General features: G+C 42.9%; 1 protein-coding gene across 1 annotated transcript in view; it reads left to right on the forward strand.

Annotated features, from left to right (window-relative positions):
• Positions 1-12,612, forward strand: part of LOC143959098 (EH domain-containing protein 1) — a 55,193-nt gene extending 42,581 nt beyond the window's left edge. The window contains exons 3-5 of the mRNA XM_077467927.1: positions 534-946; positions 9,343-9,507; positions 10,850-12,612. Coding sequence (XP_077324053.1) covers positions 534-946; positions 9,343-9,507; positions 10,850-11,374 — 1,103 coding nt within the window. The 3' untranslated portion in view covers positions 11,375-12,612. The remainder of the gene's footprint in view (positions 1-533; positions 947-9,342; positions 9,508-10,849) is intronic.
• The last annotated feature ends 10,394 nt before the right edge of the window (positions 12,613-23,006 follow it).

Genomic DNA, 23,006 nt, shown 5'->3' on the forward strand with positions numbered 1-23,006 from the left:
TTTGCGCAAACCAATAAATATACAGTTTTTGACTTTTTTTTTACCAAAGACATGTGGCTGAATACATTTTGGCCTAAATGTATGACTAAAATTGAGTTTATTGGATTTTTCTAATAACAAAAAGTAGAAAATATCATTTTTTTTCAAAATTTGCGGTCTTTTTACGTTTATATCGCAAAAAATAAAAATCGCAGAGGCAATCAAATACCATCAAAAGAAAGCTCTATTTGTGGGAAGAAAAGGACGCAAATTTTGTTTGGGTACAACATTGCATGACCGCGCAATTACCAGTTAAAGCAGCGCAGTGCCAAATTGTAAAAAGACCTCTGGTCATTGACCAGCAAAATGGTCCGGTCTGAAAGTGGTTAAACATGTGTTCATTTGCTGCCTAAATATCCCACCCACTTTCAGAGTTATTCACTTTACCTGTCAGCGACCTAATTGTTAGGACTGATCTGCGTGTGTGTGTGTGTGTGTATGTATGTATTTTATATAATTTTCATGTAACCTGAAACCTCTTTCTGTTCTGACAGGCTATGACTTTGCTGCAGTCCTGGAGTGGTTCGCAGAGCGCGTCGATCGTATCATTCTGCTCTTTGATGCCCACAAGCTGGATATATCAGATGAGTTTTCTGAAGTTATCAAAGCGCTTAAAAACCATGAAGATAAAATCCGTGTCGTGCTTAACAAGGCAGATCAAATTGAAACCCAGCAGCTTATGAGAGTATATGGAGCCCTCATGTGGTCATTGGGCAAGATCATCAACACTCCAGAGGTGGTGCGTGTGTACATTGGTTCATTCTGGTCCCATCCACTGCTCATACCAGACAATCGTAAACTGTTTGAAGCAGAGGAACAAGACTTGTTCAAGGACATTCAATCACTACCAAGGAATGCTGCTCTTCGCAAGCTAAATGACCTCATTAAAAGAGCTAGGCTGGCCAAGGTGAGAAAGGGGTGTAACATTTGTATATTTATGTAACTCCATTGTCCTTTTTTATGTTTTAAGATCTATATATTTAATGCTTGAGCAACAGTAAAGGTATTCAGATTATCTTTTTTGTTTTAAAGATTAACTCCCCTTTTGTTGAGAAAAAAAATATTTCTATCTAGGTAATCAATGTACATTGCAGTTTGAAAAGGAAAGATATATTTCTTTGACGTTAAATTACGAAAAGGTTAATTTTATTTTATTTGCTGTATTTTTGGAAGTTATCCTTTAAATATTAAGGTAATATTTACACTCCTACAGCCGAATTATAGAAAACCTCACAATGTTTGTGTTCTTAGACAGCATACCAAGCACTTGCATACGTATTGGTACTCGTGCAAAATGCTCCGATGCATAATCCAATACCCGTTGTATCGGTCCACGCGTCCTCAGTGTAGCGGGGGTGGGCAGCCTTGCGAGTGATCAGTGCAGGCAGTTAAAAGCACTGGATCTCCCTATATAGCCTTTCAATAAAGTAGCTGACTTCTACTTCGGCTTCCTCCAGTGGCTGTCGGCTGCTTTATTGAAAGGCTATACAGGGAGATTGGTGCTTGTAAATGCCTGCACTGTTCACCCGTGTGGCTGCCTGGTCCCCCCCCTGCTACACTACACTAGTTCACCCCTGCCTGCCCCCTGTGTGCTTCTATGGCTCCCCAGATCCTCCTGGCTTTTGGTGTTGTCCTCCAGGTCCCCTGGTCCTCCTCTGGCTTCCAGTGTCCTTCCAGTGTCCTCCTCCGGTCCCATACCCCCTCATCCCAGATCTTTTAGGATGTAGAGCAGAGGAAGGAGCCGGTAAATATGTAGTTTCCCGGCTTCCTCCTTTTCTAAATGCACAGTTGGTGATCACTGACTTCGTCCATTCACAACTGAACGTCGTAAGCTGTGTTCTGTCTTCTGCCCATGCATTTTAAGTGCAGCTGAGGCTGCAGAGAAGGAACTGGTGTCCTCGGTACCTTTCCCGTCTCAAAGGGGAGATGTCAGGGGTCTGTTTAGACCCCGGATCTCTCACTAAAGCCCCCCAACAGGGCTGATTTAATAATAAAAAAAATGTAAAGGTTAACCACTTGCCAACCAGCCGCCGCAGTTTTATTGTGTCAGAATGGTACGGCTGGGCGAAATGACGTTGTGTAACGTTGCTTCGCCCTGTGACCACTAGGGGCGCGCACGCCTGCTGCTCACCCCCTAGAGCCAATGCGAGTGCCCATCAGTCGCGGTCACCGCCGGGCTCCCGCGATCGCTGGTGACACACGAGAACTGGGGTCTGTGTATAAACACACAGATCCCAGTTCTCTGAGAGGAGAAGAGACTGATCAAAGTGAACAAAGTGATCTGTCATCTACCCTAGACAGTCCCCTCCCCCTTCAGTTAGAACGCAGAGGGGAACACAGTTAACCCCTTGATTGCCCCCTAGTGTTAACCCCTTCTCTGCCAGTGACATTTTTACAGTCAACTGCATTTTTATAGCACTGATCGCTGTATAAATGCCAATGGTCCCAAAAATGTGTCAAGTGTCCACCATAATGTCGCAGTCCCGATTAAAAAAAAAAAACGCAAAAATGCTATAAACCTATACCCTATTTTGTAGACGCTATAACTTTTGTGCAAACCAATCAATATACGCTTATTGCTAATTTTTTTTTTTTTTTTTTATATTACCAAAAATAGAATACGAATCGGTCTAAACTGAGATTTTTTTTTTCAAAATTGACGCTTTATTTTTATTTATTTTTGTTTTTTTTGTTTATATCGCAAAAGATAAAAACTGCAGAGGTGAACAAATACCACCAAAAGAGAGCTCTATTTTTGAAGAAAAAAGGACGTCTATTTTGTTTGGGTTCCGCGCCGCACGACCGCGCAATTGTCAGTTAAAGAGAGGCAGTGCCGAATCTCAAAAAATGGCCTAGTCATTCAGCAGCCAAATCTTCCGAGGCTGAATCGGTTAAATTGTGAAAAAATTGTAAAGGTTAAATTGAAGGGAAAAAAAAAAAACACTGACACTGTCCACTCCCCCACCCCCAAAAAAACACAAGCATTGCAAAACAATATATAGATTGTAAAAAATTATGAAAGGAAATAAATTGTAAAAAAAAAATTAAACTACTGACACGGCCCACTCCTCATCGGTGCTGCATGCATATTAGTGCCACTGTCACATGGCATTCAAAATAAAGTATCCAGTAATCTGTATCAGTACTTGTACATGGTCTTAAAGTGGTATCGGTGCAACCCTAAGTTCGATAGATTGAACCAGCCAAGTTTCCATCCATCTATGGCCATCTTTGGGTTCCCCTCATTAACATACAAAGCGGGAGTCCGCCCGAAGTTCCGCCGTTTTTTTTTTTTTTTTTTTTAAAGCCAGCAGCTAAAAATACAACAGCTGCTGACTTTTAAAATAATGACACTTACCCGCCCAGCACGCCCGCGATGTCTCCACCCGAAGCCGATCTCTCGATCGTCTCTCGGGTGCTGCCGCTACCATCTTGGGTATGGGAATCAGGAAGTGGAGCCTTTCGGCTTCATTTCCCGGTTCCCTACTGCGCATGCGCGAGTCGCGCTGCGCTATAAGGATGGAGCCGCTGTCTCTGGGATCTGTGTTTCCCAGCAGGCAGCAGGGGACTTTCGGAAAGGGGCGTAGATCTACGCCCCTTTCCGCAGAGAGCTATCCCGGAAGTGGGTGCAGATACCTGTACTGTACAGGTACCTGCACCCCCCTCCCCCCTGAAAGGTGCCAATTGTGGCACCGGAGGGGGGGAGGATTCCAATGAGCGGAAGGTCCACTTTAGGGTGGACCTCCGCTTTAACCTTTTTCTTGGGACAGACTGTTCAGATCTAGTTTGCAATTGATGCTGTGATCCGCTAACAAAGTAAAGACGGGGTTAATTATAGTAAGCATTCGCTTCCAGCCCCCCAGCCATCTCTGCAAGTAGAGGAAAGCTTCGGTTTGAGTATTCAGAATGGAGCACGAAAAATGTACACAGCGATTTTTTTACATTTAAGTTCTGCTATGTGCAAGAGAGCATGTAACAAATCTAAAGTGGGCATTCTCTCAATTTGGCTGCAAAAGTTTAGCAGTAGGACCGAAACAATGAATAGAATATGAAAATAGTTCCCAACTATTATCATAATCAATTAATTAATTGGCCAGCAGATTAGTTGGCCTGCATACTGAATGCATTTGTTTACATATCAGGAAATACAGTGCAGCACACACACAGCTCAGTACACCATCCATACATGTCAATAAGTGATTGAGAACTTGTGAATGTGTGAGGAGCAATGCCTCATGGAACATGTAGTCCTGGGCAGGAAGTGAGTGGTTCTAAAGGCTGCTCTGTGCAAAACCATTACACAGAGCAGGCAAGTATAACATGCAAACTCCTGCGGCGGGTGTGCGCGCCTGCTAGCTGCGGATGACACCGCAACACACGAGTATGTCTTGCGCACCCGTGCCAGTTTACCGACGTATATCGGCGTGAGCCGGTCGGCAAGTGGTTAAAGACTGTGTGGGGAAGATCAGCATCTGAACCCAGAGAAGGTGGAGGCTGATATACTGGAGGTATTAGAAGGCATTACAATTACATTTAAAGCGGAGGTCCACCGTAAAAAAAAACGTTTTTTACTTAACAGAAACCCCTTTTTGCTAGGCAGACTTCCTAATCTGCGTCTTCCTAGTCCACGGAGCTGTTCAGTCTCTTCCTCCTCTTCGACAAGCTCCCCCGTTGTCTTCTGAGACCTGTGTGTGTCCTGGAAGATGGCGGGGCCATTCACAAAGTGCCACGCGACTCGCGCATGTGCAGTAGGAAACGGGCAGTGAAGCTGCAAGGCTCCACTGCCGGTTTCCCTTAGTTGCAATGGCGGCGCCGGCACCTGCATGGATGGATCGGCCTCGGGCGGCCGACATCGCAGGCTCGCTGGACAGGTAAATGCCCTTATTAAAAGTCAGTGGCTACAGTATTTGTTTGTGTTTGTTGCTGACTTTAAAAAAAAAAAACTGGCTGGAACACAGCTTTTAAAGTAAACTTTTACTAGTATTGTGCATTATAATTTAAAATCTTATCCATGGGATAAGTCTCAGCTTTTAGTACTACTTTAATATAAAACATTTATAGTTCACTCCCCCCCTTCATATAGCTTCATGTCTGACTCCTAGTTATAATGCCCATATATCCTACTTCTGGGTGTATTTATTATTATAAAAAGCAAACTGCATAGGTGTGAACCGAGCCTTCTGCTGGCCATACACGTATCGATTTTAGGATGAGAATATTCATGCAAAAAATTTTTTTTATTTTTTTTCCTTTAACCACTTTCAGACCGGACCATTTTGCTGGTCAAAGGCCAGACCACTTTTTGCGATTTAGCACTGCGTCATTTTAACTGACAATTGCGCGGTCGTGCGACGTGGCTCCCAAACAAAATTGACGTCCTTTTTTTCCCACAAATAGAGCTTTCTTTTGGTGGTATTTGATCACCCCTGCGGTTTTTATTTTTTGCGCTATAAACAAAAATAGAGCGACAATTTTGAAAAAAAACACATTATTTTTTACTTTTTGTTATAATAAATATCCCCCAAAAATATATAAAAAAAACATTTTTTCCCTCAGTTTAGGCCGATACGTATTCTTCTACATATTTTTGGTAAAAAAAATCGCAATAAGCGATTGATTGGTTTGCGCAAAAGTTATAGCGTTTACAAAATAGGGATAGTTTTATAGCATTTTTATTAATAATTTTTTTTTTTTATTTTTTTTTTTTTACTAGTAATGGCGGCGATCAGCAATTTTTTATTTATTTTTTTATTGTGACTGCGACATTGTGGGGGACCCATCGGACATTTTTGACACATTTTTGGGACCGTTGTCATTTATACACTAATCACTGCTATATAAATGCAGTGATTCCTGTGTAAATGACACTGGCAGTGAAAGGGTTAACCAGTGGGTGGCAGTGTAGGGGTTAAGTGTTCCTAGGGGTGTGTTACTAACTGTGGGGGGGGGTTGGGCTTTCATTTAGTGAACACTGATCTCTGCTCCAATTAAATGGAGCAGAGATCAGCGTCACTAGTTGCTAGGCAGAATGGAGAAATGCTGTTTACACGGCATTTCCTCCATTCAGCCGTCCCGTGAGACGATCACGGGGATGCCTGCGGCGATCGAGTCCGCGGGTCCCGCGACCGGACTCACGGGGGTCCCGACCAGCGCGGGAGCATGCCGGCGGCGGCGCGCTCCCGATGGCAGGGCGGCATTGAAGATTGGACGTACATGTACGCCAATATGCCTGCCGTGCCATTCTGTCGACGTATATCGTCGTGCGCTGGTCGGGAAGTGGTTAAATAAAAAAATGTGATCTGAGCCTATTTACCAGATTCAACCTCTAATAGTATATACAGTATATCTCCTCTGTTCTTCTCAGAGTGGATTAGAGATTTTGTTCCCTAACCATATAATTGGTTATTTTATATTTACCACTGCATAGAGATATTTAAGAATAAATTGCTTATTTTTTTTTTTTTTTTTTTTTACACTTTTCATATTAGTGGTTTTAAACCCTTACAAACCACTTTGACTTACATGTAAGCCTAGATTAAGGCTTACCTGTAGGTCCAAGAAATATCTCCTAAACCTACACGGTCTAGGAGATATTTACAAAAAGAGAGGCACAGCTGTCTGTGGCGCGCAGGCGCACTATCGCCGTTAGCAGCATGCCGTTAGTGGCAGCTCCTGTGCGCATGCGCGGGAGTAACGTCATCACTGCTTTGGCGCTGTGAGTGGCCGGAGCAGCGATGCCCAGAAGAAGATGGGCGCAGGGGACAGCAGTGGCATCTCTGGCTCCTGTGTCAGGTAAGTGACACACAATGGGCTACTAGCATAGTAGCCCATTATGCTTTACCTTTGCAGGGAGACAAAGAAGTAAACCCATTAGGGTTTACTTCCTCTTTAACTAAACCATACACTACACTTTAAAAAAAAAATTTTTTAGGTTATTCGATCAATCAAAACAACCAGCCAACTAATAGATTATGAAAATGATCATTAGTTGCAGCCCTAATTAGCACTTTTCCTTCCGGTTGTCTTTGCAGCTTGCTCTAGCAAAGGTTTGCTTACAGTGATTCTAAAGGCAAAATGTACAGGACAGACCAAAAGTTTTGACACCTTCTCATTCAAAGAGTTTTCTTTATTTTCATGACTATGAAAATTGTAGATTCACACTGAAGGCATCAAAACTATGAATTAACACACATGTGGAATTATATACTGAACAAAAAAGTGTGAAACAACTGAAAATATGTCTTATATTCTAGGTTCTTCAAAGTAGCCACCTTTTGCTTTGATTACTGCTCCGCACACTCTTGGTATTCTGTTGATGAGCTTCAAGAGGTAGTCACCTGAAATGGCTTTCCAACAGTCTTGAAGGAGTTCCCAGAGATGCTTGGCACTTGTTGGCCCTTTTGCCTTCACTCTGCTGTCCAGCACACCCCAAACCATCTTGATTGTGTTCAGGTCCAGTGACTGTGGAGGCCAGGTTATCTGGCGCAGCACCCCATCGCTCTCCTTCTTGGTCAAATAGCCCTTACAGTCTGGAGGTGTGTTTGGGGTCATTGTCCTGTTGAAAAATAAATGACGGTCCAACTAAATGCAAACTGGATGGAATAGCATGCCGCTGCAAGATGCTGTGGTAGCCATGCTGGTTCAGTATGCCTTCGATTTTGAATAAATCCCCAACGGTGTTACCAGCAAAGCACCCCCACACCATCACACCTCCTCCTCCATGCTTCACGGTGGGAACCAGGCATGTAGAGTCCATCCGTTCACCTCTTCTGTGTCACACAAAGACACGGTGGTTGGAACCAAAGATCTCAAACTTGGACTCATCAGACCAAAGCACAGATTTCCACTGGTTTAATATCCATTCCTTGTGTTCTTTAGCCAAAACAAGTCTCTTCTGCTTGTTGTCTGTCCTCCGCAGTGGTTTCCTAGCAGTTATTTTACCATGAAGGCCTGATTCACACAGTCTCCTCTTAACAGTTGTTCTAGAGATGTGTCTGCTGCTAGAACTCTGTGACCTGTTCTCTAATCTGAGCTGCTGTTAACCTGCGATTTCTGAGGCTGGTGACTCGGATGAACTTGCCGTCCGCAGCAGAGGTGACTCTTGGTCTTCCTTTCCTGGGGCGGTCCTCATGTGAGACAGTTTCTTTGTAGTGCTTGATGGTTTTTGCCACTGCACTTGGGGACACTTTCAAAGTTTTCCCAATTGTTCGGACTGACTGACCTTCATTTCTTAAAGTAATGATGGCCACTCGTTTTTCTTTACTTAGCTGCTTTTTTCTTGTCATAATACAAATTCTAACAGTCTATTCAGTAGGACTATCAGCTGTGTACTGTATCCACCTCCTGCACAACACAACTGATGGTCCCAACCCCATTTATAAGGCTTGAAATCCCACTTCTTAAACCTGACAGGGCACACCTGTGAAGTGAAAACCATTTCAGGTGAATACCTCTTGAAGCTCATCAATAGAATGCCAAGAGTATGTGATGCAGTAATCGAAGCAAAAGGTGGCTACTTTGAAGACCCTAGAACAGTGATGGTGAACCTTGGCACCCCAGATGTTTTGGAACTACATTTCCCATGATGCTTTACTACACTGCAGAGTGCATGAGTATCGTGGGAAATGTAGTTCCAAAACATCTGGGGTGCCAAGGTTCGCCATCACTGCCCTAGAATATAAAACATATTTTCAGTTGTTTCACACTTTTTTTTGTTAAGTATATAATTCCACATGTGTGTGTTCATAGTTTTGATGCCTTCAGTGTGAATCTACAATTTTCATAGTCATGAAAATAAAGAAAACTCTTTTTGAACGAGAAGGTGTCCAAACTTTTGGTCTGTACTGTATGTATTATGGTAGAAAAAAACCTTCTGCATGCAGCTCCCCCTTTGCACTTACCAAATCCGTTCTCAATCAAGTAATGTGCATGAGAGATTCTATCAGCTCTCTCCCTCCTTATTGGTTCGGACTCCACAGCGGGACTCAATGGCTCCTGCTGCAGTCAATCACAACTAGTAAGGAGGGGGGCTGGGCTGAGCCATTCTCGTGTGTCAGTGGACAGACAGTGGGGGGCTTTGGAGCAATCACACACACACAGGTGGACTGCTATTGGGGTACTTGTGGGGGGGAAGGGGAGAAACCAGGAGCATGGGCAGGGGACCCAAGAAAAGGAGTTTCAGGGCTGCTTTGTGCAAAACCGTACTTAATACCTGTATGACATGTTTTGTAAACTATTTTTTTTTTTTTTTTTTTTTTATTTTATGAAAACAATGACTTTAATTGTTAATTTTGCTTGTTTCAGGTTCATGCCTATATTATTAGCTCATTAAAAAAAGAAATGCCAAATGTATTTGGGAAAGACAATAAAAAGAAGGAACTTATTAACAACCTGGCTGAAATCTACATGAAAATTGAAAAGGAACATCAAATTTCTCCCGGAGATTTTCCAAATATTAAGAAAATGCAGGTGAGAACCGAGATCAAAAATGCATCCCTGCATGAAATCCTCAGTCATGTAGATCAAGGACTTCCTTATCAGAAATTATGAAAAGATATTCTCTGTACAGATACACTTTGTATGTTTCAGAAATTCGTTTGCATTCTTATCACAGCAGTTTAAATGGTTAGCGGTTTACTGCACAAAGAAAGCTTCAGTGTAGATGGTTGAGGCGTCTGACAAGGAATACAGTTATATGTAGTACCGGTATATTAATTACCTAAAATCAAACATTTAATCTGCTTAATTTGGATCTCTGTGCTTCTCTTTGCACTATGTAAAGTGAAAAAAAAGCACAATTTTTTTTTTTTTTTTTAACAAGAGCTCACCAGAAGCTGTGTATTGTAATCTTAGCAGGCTAAAAAAAAAATGTTTTTGGCACATATTTCCCTTTTGCCATTATGTAGTTCATGTGTATTAGAATGTTCGAAAATGACTTCTCTCTGTCATGTCAGATGCAGGTTGGCTTTGAATGCTGCCTCTTGACCCATTTATTAGAGCAGTATTGTATTACCTTTTCAAACTCCTCAGTGATCTTTGCTAGAAGCCTGTTCTTGACAATCTTGTTTTTTTATTCTTGATAGAAATTCCTGTTTTTTTTTTTTTAATCTCATTTAAAATATAATTTGGATAAGCATTTTGTATTATGGCACTTTTATTCACAAATAGAATAGATCTAAGTGGTATTAAACTTCAAAATAAAAAAAGCTGACTGGCAGCGTTTTTGTTTTTTTGTGGCAGAAAAGACTCTTCTGCCATAAATAAATACTCAGTGGTAATGTACACTGAACTGCACATGCACAGCCCTGAGTACATTACAGCACACACTCTGTGCCATGGTGATGTCGTCATGGCCTGGCCATTAAAGCAACTGAATGGAGCGATCCCTGAAGGAAGACCAGGTGAAGGTGGAAGTACCACCACTCTGATGGCGCAGCACTGGATATCTTCCTTTGACAGGTAAGCATGTCATAATATGCTAGTATGCAATTAATACTAGCACACTATGGCATAAAGCTGCCGGGGACCTGGATAAAAAAAAAAAAAATTTAATACTGCTTTACGCATAAATTGATTTAATAGCATAGATATTTTTCTATCCGAAAAGGGTGGGTCCTTTTTTTTTTTTTTTTTTTTTTTTATCAAAGTAAAAAGGTGTAAGAGAAAGTTTCTATCCATACTATTGGGTACAAATTTAAATCTGGTAAAACTTTGCAACATGTGCTCAATTGAAATACATGATCAACTTCCTTTTTAAATTGCAGAAAAAAACTCTTGTGTTTATATTCTTTTTTTTTTTTTTTTTTTTTAGGAAGTTCTAATGACACAGGATTTCACCAAGTTCCAGTCCTTAAAGCCTAAATTGCTGGACACAGTAGATGACATGTTGGCCAATGACATTGCACGGCTTATGGTCATGGTTCGGCAGGAAGAATCCCAAATGACAAACCAGATCGTTAAAGGTGGTGCATTTGAAGGAACCATGAATGGTCCATTTGGTCATGGCTATGGTGAGGGAGCTGGAGAAGGTATCGATGACCTAGAGTGGGTAGTAGCCAAAGATAAACCAACCTATGATGAAATCTTCTACACTCTTTCACCTGTCAATGGCAAGATCACCGGAGCTAGTGCCAAGAAGGAAATGGTGAAGTCCAAACTCCCCAACACAGTGCTAGGTAAAATCTGGAAGTTGGCAGATGTGGACCATGATGGGCTTCTTGATGATGAAGAATTTGCCTTAGCAAATCACTTAATAAAAGTAAAGCTAGAAGGGCATGAATTACCAGCTGAGCTACCTTCACATTTAGTTCCACCTTCAAAACGTAGAGGGGAATAAACACTGTTCTGCCTTTTTTACGTTCTCCTCTCCTACAGTCTTCCACACGTATCTTCTTGAACGCTTCCCTCACAAAGAACTCCAGTATTGGGAAGGGAAGTCTGGGACTTAAGTATAATCTAACACAGCTTTAATAAAATAAATTAAACAGGACTGGGTTTTGAAGAAACTGAGTCATGTGTAAGCAGTGAAATTCATTTGTTAGATTTGTTTAGCAGCCTGTGAAATGGCGTTTAATTACACCTTCTCTCTTAGGTATTTTGTGTTTTGAAAAAAGGTCAACCATTTTTAATGGAGCACAAGCTATGCTTTGAGCCACTCTACATGCCTAGATTTCGATTAAACAGGTGTCCTCTCTATATGTTCTACAGCTTTCTGCAACTATTTTATGAACCTCCATAGCGTGCATTGGCAAGCAGTATCTTACTGCCTCTCTGGATACGGAAAAAGGCTACCAAGGATACATTTGAACTTGCCAAATGGACGCTGCAGTCCTTGATAATATGTTTACTTGTATGTATTTAAAGTGTAGGTTCACTTAAGATAGTATGGGGAAGCACACAGATGTTTTTACTGCTATCCAGGCCTCTGACAGAGGAATTTCCCTTCCCTTTCTGTCACAATGACAGTGGTTTCCTCAAAGTGACGGATAATCTACAACACAAATGGAAATAAAATAGTTAAAGAGGTTCTAATCTTCTCCTATACTTACAAAAAGATTTTTGTTTGTTTTTACAGGTTTTTTGCTCAATTCCTCTTGGATCAAACAGGCAATGGGCTAGTGAGTGGAAATCTCTCTCTAATGGAGCCCTGGATAGCATTATAAGCCTGCCTGGTTCTGAACCAACCCCACTTTATTCCATACTAAACAAACACAACATTTGTTTGGGTGGAAATACACTTTAATCGGGGCCTCCTATTTTATTGTGGTTGTCTTGCCCAACAAAATTGTGCAGTCGCTAAGAAGTTTAACACTCTGTATTTAATGCCAAGAAATGTCTTTTTGCTAACATTATCCTCATCAAATTCTTCCCACCAGCTTGATTTGTGAGCTGTCATTGGTAATGAACATATTAACTTGGTGATTTCTGGCGTATCAATCCAGCTGCTTGTTTCTCTCATTCCACCATAATGTCAGTATTAAACAGTGCTGAGCTTAGTTTTCTTACAGCGCTTCCAAAACAATTGAAGTGTAATAATCTGCTGTTCAATACATGGTACAAAATATTTTTTTTATAGAGTAATTGTGTTCATTTGTAAGAAAGCAGTTAATCTATATTTACAAAATGTACATCTAAACACCAACCCGTGCCTTTTCACCCATACTTCATTTTTTATCACATATTTCTGTAATATAAATGAATTTTTTGTTTTTTTAACAAAGCTTTTATAAACTATTTCTTGGTAAACTGAAGTCTTTGCTTTAAAATGTTTGAATAACTTGGTGGTAGGGCCCTGCGTGTTGGGTCCTTTTGAAAAATGTAAAGATTATTTGTAGATTTACACTAAATGTTGTCAAAAGTATTGGGACACCTGCCTTTAAACGCAAATGAACTTTAATGGCATCCCAGTCTTAGTCTGTAGGGTGCAATATTGAGTTGGCCCATCCTTTTACAGCTATATCGGCTTAAATTCTTCTAGGGAAGGCTGTCCACAAGGTTTAGGAGTGTCTATGGGAATGTGACAATTGTTCAAGAAGTGCATTTGTGTGAACAAGCCCTGATGAACGAGAAGGGCTGGCTTACATTCTCTGCTCTAATTCATTGGGTGGGCCAACTCAATATTGAACCCTACAGACTATGACTGGGATACCATTAAAGTTCATGGGCATGTAAAAGCAGCCGTCCCAATACTTTTGACAATATAGAGTAAATTAGGAGTTCATGCGCCTGTGCAGCATTATGACATGTGGAAGTTTTGTCTTTTTAATGATGTATAAAAAACAAAACAAACAGCCAGGCATAGGACAAAGGATTTCCACCTTTCCCCAATAATAGCGCTATACCCTTTTCTGCACTGTCTTGGAGCTGCTGAGTTGGCCTTGATCTTGGTAGAGGCACAGTTTTGGTTCTTTATTTCAGATCTTTCAGTAGAGTATTATTAAGATCAGCTAACTAATGACATCACAAATTCTCACTCTAAATCTCCTAAAACTAGACCATAGTGCCCTTAGATCTGACACGGCAGATATACAGCTATGAGGCTGTAGGCACATAAGTACCGTATTTATCAGCGTATAACACGTACCCTTTACCCCTTAAAATCAGGGGAAAATCGTGGGTGCCTGTTATACACCGATTGTGAGCCTGTGGGCGGCTTTCGGCCATTCTCGGTGGCCAAAAGCAGGACATCCTGCTCTGTATCTCGGCAGCGCCATTTTTAAATGGCAAGACTGCAAATGACACTGATAAGGTTGCATTGATGGGCATTTAAATGTAAGTATTTTTTCCTTAAAATTCCCTCCTAAACTTGGGGTGTGTGTTATATGCTGATAAATACGGTGCTTGGACACCCTCAAAAACAGGAAGTGTAATTCTATAAAAATATATAGCTAGATATATTTTCTCCAACATTGGGGGTTATTTACGAAAGGCAGACCCACTTTTCACTACAAGTGCAAAGTGCACTTGGAAGTTAAGTCGCTGTAGATCTGAGGGAGACATGCAGGGAAAATAAAAATAAAAACAGCATTTTAGCTTGCACATGATTGGATGATAAAATAAGCAGAGCTTCCCCTTATTTCAGATCTACCCCTCAGATTTACAGCGACTGAACTTCCAAGTGCAATTTCAAGTCTAGTTTGTACTTTTAGTGCAAAGAAGATGTACCTTTTGTAAATAACCCCCATTGTATACTTGCTTGCTCTGTGCAATTATTTTCACAGAGAGGTCACTGGCACTGTGGGCCCCTTTCCCTTCCTAGCGCCCCCATAGCAAGCTGCTTGCTATGGGAGCACTTGTGTGAACTTGATCCTGGGCCGGGCTGTGTGTCTATTCAGACTCTCAGTGCAGCTTATCCCCCACCCCATGCGGTTTGGTTTTTACTCACAGCACCAGGAGCCAATGTAATATCAGCGAGGGAGAAATCTGTATTGGCATTCTCATAGGTTCACTTTACTGACAGAAGTTCAGCGGATAGACATGTGTTGGGGCCTATTCGTCTATGTATCTGAAAAAAAAGATCTGTTCTTATTGCTAATAAGAACTAGACAGATTTCCCATATTGAATTAAAACAATATATTTGTCTGTTTGAGGCATTGAGGTTTATTTAAAGGACTAAAATGCTGCTTCATTAACAATGCAGATATTGATGAAAAAGGTAACTCTCTGAATTCACATGGAATACGCAAATGCATAAGGGGAGAAAACACATCTTTAAAAATGAACACGTTCTACTTACTATCATTGATTTTGCCATGTAATGAGCCTCTACTCCCTTAGTAAATTGACGCCATAGTCTTCCCTCATCTATAGGTATACTTTTTTTTTTTTTTTAATTAAATCAGCTATGTATAGCATATAGATAAACTGTATTGGATCTATATAGATTTAGATGGCTAGCCTTTCCAGGCTTGAGGCAAGAGAGCCTTGTTCTGTAAGTAGAATGGATCGCTATGCCTAATGCAGAACCTCACTGCTATGAATGGAAACCAACGAAGACGTCAAAGGCTTTCTTTACAAGCTCTGGGAAGTATATGGCCATATTGGACCAATATAATGTATTTCCTTATGTTTTCTGGAGAGTGTTGAGTTTCTCTTACATCCATTTTTTTTTTTTTTTTAATATATAAAATGTGTGTGTGGCAGGCATTTACCCCCGAAGGAGCAGCTGATATTTAATTGGCCCTGTACTGTATTTCCACCCCCCCAAGGATTTGGCTTAACCCGCTTGACACAGCTGTGTCACAGTGTTGTGAAACCCAATAATAAAAGACAATTGAATAGTCACAGATTACATGCACTTTACCTGTGTTGTCACCTGGGCATACACTGCTACACCTGTTTGGAGAATGAATAAGCCTCACAACAGATTGTATTAAACCAAAAGATAAGTTTACTAGAACAGGATGAAACACAAGAACCGTGATTGGTATACAATACTGAAGCAAATTGTTGTGAATGGCTATGACATGAGGAACTACCTGTATCGCTCCTGCAGGCTTGTCTCCAAGTGGGACTAATGCTCAGGCAACAACCTCAGCACTGAGCACCTTCCCACTTCCAGTACACTGTGCAGACACTATTAGATCTGTAATGTGCTACACAGTATTTGAACAGAATGATAAGACAGTGTAATTACTCAATATTCCCTCTACAGTCTCTAGTAGGTAATAGCAATACTGTAAAGCCTTACAGTAAGGAATATAGTCTATTGTCTTCTTTTCTTCAGGTATCTGTTTATACTGCAGGAGTTTCCACCAGTAAAGCAGTGTAGAATAATATAAAGCAATAACTTCAATTGTGCAAAGTATTGGCAAACTCCTTCCCTGGGAATGTACTTCCAGCGGCTGTCAGCAATGAAATCAGGCTTGAGGCCTATGTACGTGTAACTCTAGTGAACTGAACTGTTCTGTGGGACTACCGGTCTCAGAAACACTATAAAGTTAGTCTAATTATGTGAGGTGCAGTATTAGACTTCTAGGCATCAGCCCTCTCACCACACTAGGTCCGGACAGATGGATGCCTCCGCTCCTTGGGTTTCCAGTCCTGTCGCAGTCAGCGCCGTCACGATGCGCTGCTCCAGCAGGCTGTAGTGTAGACTGTCTCCGGTGGCTTCAAATGTTGCTTCACAGTGCTCTTCAGACGCACACCCACAGACCCCTGTGGGAAGGCCACAAGTCCCAGCAAGAAGAGACAGAAAATGGCTGGACAGGGCCTTTTATTACCTACCATGCAGTTCAGCCACTCGGTGTTCATACATAAGAAGAGTGGGCATTCTGGGTAGGTGCGTTCTTTTCTCAAGAAAAAAAAAAGATTAAGTCACTTCTTGTTAGGCTTTCCCTATGCTCTTGAAATGAGAAATAAACAAAGTCCATTTTAAGTTTATACCACGAGAGGGAGACAAATACCAATTTATAGCATTTGTCCATTGTTTAGCATTAGAAGGAAAAAATACCAGTGAGATAGAACACACACACACACACACACACACACACACACACACACACACCCCCCTTACTATCCAAGCACAACCTGTAAAATATATATGCATTTAATATGTGGCTATGCTTATTCATTCACTTTAGTGAAGCAGAATTCTGCTACTGTGGTGCACAGAGAATGGATTAAAGATATAACTACACCTATTCCGTAGACCTTCTTTTTGCCAGACTCCAATTATGTTTAATGCAGTGATTACAGAGCATAGAAAGTTTTATGTGAAGGATACTGGTGGACAGCGCTCTATGGATAGACTAAGGTGGTGGGAAAAAAGATATAAAAATCAATTAAGCCATGAATAAAGGCAAGGTTTCATTCCATCAATAACCAAAGTGATAGATAAACAATTAAAACTAAAGTAAGATAACCCTTCAATGTGAATTCACAGTGGTATCGTTAACACCATCTGTGGGGCCAGCTGGTGAAGCATTGAGGGGTGCCAATGTCCATGCTATGAGAGACGGGACCTGTTTCAGGGAAAACTTTTAGAACGCTTAGGCTCCTTTCACAAAGGCGGCTGTTCTGCCACTGTTAAAACCATGTTTTGTTATTTTAAAATTCAGAGAATCCTGGCACTGTGTTCACTTGCAGTTGTACGTTGCGATTAGCCGCGTTTACATGTGACTGTGTTTAGCTGCATTGGAACATTCTTGCCATTTCTGATGTGCTTCCTGTTGTCATTACCTTGTTGTCGCTGCTATCTGCAGATGAAATGGTACGCTGCGATCACCTGCTGCTCTGTGCAGATAGCTGCTATAAATCGGTCCTGGACACAGTCAAATTTATTTTTTCTAACAGCACCAAAACCCATGTAAAGAAACCGTTGCTAAATGCACTGTGTGAATGGGGCCATAGGAAAGCATTGTCTGAGTTTTTAGCTCAGGTAGATAACTTGATCTGTCTGCAGCTAAAAGCTGAATTCTATCCGCCCATGTAAAAGGGGCCTTAGTTTACAACCTTCTTAGCTCCTACCTCACTGACAACCTTCTTGACCCCTTACAGTCTGGCTTCCACTTGCTACACTCCACTGACACTCGCTACCCTGTTTCCCCGAAAATAAGACAGTTTCTTATATTCATTTTTGCTCCCAAAGATGCGCTAGGTCTTATTTTCAGGGGGTGTCTTATTTTTCCATGAAGATGAATATGGTGCACATTTATTGATTTCCCCCCCCCCCCCCCCCCCCATCTTCCTGTGCCATTTTGATACCCCCCACCCCCCAATCCACCCTGTGTCATTTTAAGTGAGTCCTCCTACCCCTGTGCCAGTGGATTATTTAGTCTTCTCCCCATCTTCACCAGACATCCTCCACCTTTATCAGACATTTCCTCCCCACATAAGTTACCCCTGTGTGTCTGTGGCAGCCAGATTCCACACAATGGGCCCGATTCCTGCCTCACGCGACCCACTCACTGTCTAATTGTGAGTCAGCCAGGCTCCGTCAGGGCAGAGCAAGCAGCAGGTGGCAGAAGGTGGTAGCTTGTCCTGGCAGCGGGGCGGGCTCTCTTATGACGGGTGATGTCACTCGTCATCCAGAGAGTTGATTTAAAGAGACCTCGCACCTGCCTGAACAGCTCTGAGCTACGTGGTGGTGCCCACCGCTATGGTCCAGTGGAGTCAGACGCCTTACGGTAGCTTCAGGGGCCTTATATTACAGCGAGAGGCAAAACTGGAAGTAGGTCTTATTTTGGGGGGGTGTCTTGCTTTCGGGGAAAGACGGTAATAACCTACTAACTGCTATAACCAATGGCCACTACTCCATACTCATACCGCTTGACCTCTCTGCAGCCTTTGATACTGGTGACCATCCCTTCCACCTTCTCTCTCTAACTCCCCCCACATTGGCGTTTTTTGGACCATTCACTGCAATGACAGTTGGTCATTGCAGTGAATGTTAAAGCAGTTCTAAAGCCTTAACTTCTTTTTTTTTCTTTTTTTTTTACTCTCATGCATTCTCTGCATTATGGTAAAAAAAAAAAAAAAGTCACCTGTGACCAGGATCCCGCCAGCCCATCTTATACTTACCTGAGCCCAATCTTGACCCAGGGCCGTGTCCCAGATAAGCAACTCCCTCCCTCCTCACAGGGCAAGTTGATGGCAGAGGGAGCAGCTGGCTTTCACTGCTGTCAATCAAAACCTGTGGTGAGGTTGGGGCCAAGCTGCGATTTCTGTGTCTATAGGTGCAGGCACTGCGGTGCTGGGTCGAGCCTGTGATGGTGTCACCATAGGAAACATCTTCCTATGGGGGCACTCGCTGAAGAGGAGGAGCCAGGAACACTGGCGGGGGTGTTCTGTACAAAACCATTGCACAAAGCAGGCGAGTATAACATTTATTATATAAAAAAAAAAAATTGGCTTTACTTGTACTGTAGGAGGAGATGCCTCTTTCAGTACTTGGTGTTGGGGAAACAGACAGCGTTACAGGGTCCAGCACTTCACTCCCATACTGGTTGGCAATAGCTCACGTGCTTCATAGAGAGGGCCTGTGGGCCTTATGTTTTGTACTGAAGCTCTAACCAATATTTCTAAATAGGTTCTTTGCAGGATAAGGCACCGCATCCATAATGTCATAGTTGCATAGTAAGTGAGGTTAAAAAAAGTCCAACCCAGTGGTGGCTGGTGCTCAAAATTTTGGGGGGGTGCGCAAACAAACTGAAAAATTTGGGGGGAAAGAAAACATCAATTGCCGCCGCTGGGCCCATCAAATGCAGCCACTGTACCATCAATTGTTGCCACTGTGCCCATCAAGCGTAGCCACTGTGCCCATCAATTGCCACCACTGTGCCATATCAAATGCAGCCACTGTGCCATATCAAATGCAGCCACTGTGCCATATCAAATGCAGCCACTGTGCCCATCAATTGCTGCCACTGTGCCCATCAGTTGTAGCCACTGTGCTCATCAATTGCCACCACTATGCCCATCAATTTCCGCCACTGTACCATCAAACGCAGCCACTGTACCATCAAATGTGGCCACTGTGTCATGAAACACAGCCTCTGTGCCCATCAAATTCAGCCACTGTGCCATATCAAACACAGCCTCTGCCCCATCATATGCAGCTTCACTGTGCCCATCAAATGCAGCCTCACTTACCTTACAGGCAGCTACACTCCGTCTCTGCATTCCACGGAGCTGCTGACGTCACTTCCAGTTTCCCTGTGGAACAGGGAAACCCGAAAGTATCCTCTTAAACAACAAAGCTCCCGCCTGTAGTAATACTATGGGTGGAAGCTGTTCTGCGCTTTGGAATGTGCCGCAAACCAGGTCAAAAGCCTGCAAATAAAGTGCCTCGTCTGCAATCTCATGATCGCATTGACGTGGCGCTTCTCATAGTGCACTGTGTCTGGCACCCAAACACAGTGCACTTAAAGAACTTTTTTTATTATTTTTTTTTTTTTTAAAGGGGCCTTTTAAAAAAACAAATATTTTATACTTTTATATCCCTGTATGTTGTGGTCGTTCAGGTGCTTATCTAATAGTTTTTTGAAACTGTCAATGCCCCCCACTGAGAGCACTGCCTGTGGAAGGGAATTCCACATCCTTGCTGCACTAAAAGTAAAGAACCCTCTACGTCAGTGGTCATCAACCCTGTCCTCAGGGCCCACTAACAGGCCAGGTTTTATGTATTACCTTGGGGAGATGCAGACAAGAATGCTGCAATCACTAAGCAGAAAATTATTTCACCTGTGATGTATTTCAGTTATCCTGCAAACCTGGCCTGTTAGTGGGCCCTGAGGACAGGGTTGATGACCACTGCGCTACGTAGTGTAATGGACGCCGTGGCTGGGTCCTGGAAGGACACTATATTTCCCCTCTGTTTGGGTTGTGCTCTCTTTAAGGGAATAAAATTGATTAACCCACCTGTTAAGGCAGTGTCTTTAAAAAGCAAGACAGGAAGTTGTAGAGGGGGTGTGGTGGAGTGTGAGCAGCTTGCTGCTGGTTGAAGAGTGGTTTGCCCTGTGGGAGACTGTAGTCCGTGTAAGGGACTGGGAAAGGCTGACAACCTTGAGAGTCAGGAAGACTAAGGAAGCCGGTGAGTCCAGGGGGCTGGAAAGAGTTGACAAATCTGTTGGGAGCAAGCAGAGGAACTGTTGACAATTGAGAGCCAGGTGGCTTGGTATGTTCATTTGTGTGCTGAATGAATTTAAACCCCTGCGTGGGATTACTGGATGAACTAATATTTTGTTTTCTTATAATAAACGTGGGCTACCAGGCCCTTAACCATAAAACGCCTGCCTGATGTAGACTAAAACGTGCATCTACCAATTGTGCTTAATCACCCGAACATTACAGTAGTTTAAGGTTAAACCACTTTTCTTCTAATTTTAATGAGTGGCCGTGTGTCTTGTTAAACTCCCTTACTCCAGAGATGTCCCCCATGATACAGTGGGAAGCACACAAATGTGTGATCCGGGGGCGGTTGCTGGCTATCGCGGCCAGGAAAAAGAAAGCCCATCAAGCCTTAATTCAGAACTTGTCCTCCAAAATTCATAAACTTGAAACCAAGCACAAGCGCTCCTTGGCAGTAGAGGTTGCGCAGGAACTGGCGGAAACAGGAGCGGCCTTACTAGAGGAGTTAAACAGAGTGCTATCACGGCGGAATAGTCTAACCCAAAAGCTGTTTTACGAACAAGACAATAAACCTTGGAAACTTCTAGCTAGGGCCACCCAACAACGCAAAGCAATGTATACGGTACACCACATCACAGATAGAGCAGGTATATCCCATGCGAAAAGTGAGGATATCGCTAGACAATTCCAATTGTGCTACAGTGATCTATATAATCTACAGCCTTCTGGCCAACCTGAGTTGCAACCAGAGGTGTGGGAGGGCTCCATTAGGGAATTCTTACGCATGTATAGCCCAAAAGCACTTGCAGTCGTGGATCGCAAAGCCTTGGAAGAACCCATTATGAGCGTAGAATTCCTAGAAGCATTGAAATCTACTAAACCGGGCAAAACACCAGGCCCGTACGGCTTTACAGCTCTCTATTATAAATCGTTTGCGGACTACCTTGCCCCGAAATTTACCAGAGCATTTAACTCGCTCTCCGCCAGTCCCTGCGACTCAGCCAGGCTATTGGAAGCGTACGTTGTTGTAATCCCCAAAGAGGGCAAAAACCCGGCTGAGGTAGCCAGCTACTGCCCAATCTCCCTACTGAACGTAGACGTCAAGCTCTACGCTAAAATTTTGGCCTCCCGTCTAGCACACCTAGTCCCGAGTTGGGTTGGCCTGGATCAGGTGGGGTTTGTCCCTGGACGCGAAGCCAGGGACAACACTATTAAAGCGATCAACCTGCACCACTGGCTTAGGTCCTCGCGGCAGGAGGGTTTTTTCCTGGCACTAGATGCGGAGAAGGCATTCGACAGGGTGGCATGGGACTATATGGCATCAGTCCTGGACTCAATCAGGGTTGGTCCAATCATGAAAGCCAGCATTATGGCCTTATATTCCAACCTCAGGGCACGGGTCAAAGTAAATAACCACCTGTCGGACGCCTTCTCCATACACAACGGGACAAGGCAGAGATGCCCGTTGTCCACCCTGTTGTATGTGCTTTCGCTGGATTTGCATTTTTTTTGGGGGTGTAGTATGCCCTATATAGAAAGAGCTTGTGGGACATACGCTGCGATGGGGAGATAGACACCAGGTTCCCCTGTGCTAGGATCTCGTCCCATTGTTCCTGCTCAATTGGTCCCAGGTCTTCCTCCCATCCCCTCCTACTCTTATCCGGTCCCTCTCCATTCAAAACGTTATCCCTGAATTTTGTATATAGGCTAGAGATCTGGCCCTTTGTTTGTCCTTGCTCGAGGAATCTCTGTAACAAGGGATTCTTTGTCCTCTCAATAATAAGTGTGCCATACTGTGAATGTATCCCATGCCTCACTTGCAAATATATATAAAATGTTTTATTGGAGATGCCGAATTCCTGTCGAAGGTCTTCAAAAGATTTTATAGTGTTCCCCTGATAGAGATGCACCAGTCTTCTAATCCCCCTCCTCTCCCACTCCAGGGACCGGGCTATACTATTTAATTCGGCCAGTTCTCCGTTGTTCCATAGGGGGGTATACTCAGTTACCCCCCCATAGGCCAAGAGTTGCTTAGCTATCTGCCATACTTTCCTCGCCAAAGCATTGGTGGGGCATTTACAAGCAAATGAGTTAGCCTCCAGGACTTCAGCTAGAGTTCTATGATATGCATTGTTAATCATCAATTTGTGGTTTGGGCAGCCACCCTCTTCCAGTCCAGCCCCAGTCAAATGCTGGAGCTGGGCTGATAGAAAGTATGTTCTTAAATGTGGCATCGCTACTCCTCCCTTTTCCACAGGGAGCTGCAGCGTCCGCAGCCGAATCCGAGGCTGTCTCTTTTTCCATATTAATTCTCGAATTAATCCCTCCAGTCTGTTAAACCATTTCTGGTTGATCCAGACTGGGGAATTGTGGAGGATATATAGGATCTGTGGCTGCC

Source organism: Lithobates pipiens, unplaced genomic scaffold (assembly GCF_037356315.1).
Source record: "Lithobates pipiens isolate NorthernLeopardFrog02 unplaced genomic scaffold, aLitPip1_a1.2 Scaffold_109, whole genome shotgun sequence".
Taxonomy (NCBI): Eukaryota; Metazoa; Chordata; class Amphibia; order Anura; family Ranidae; genus Lithobates; species Lithobates pipiens.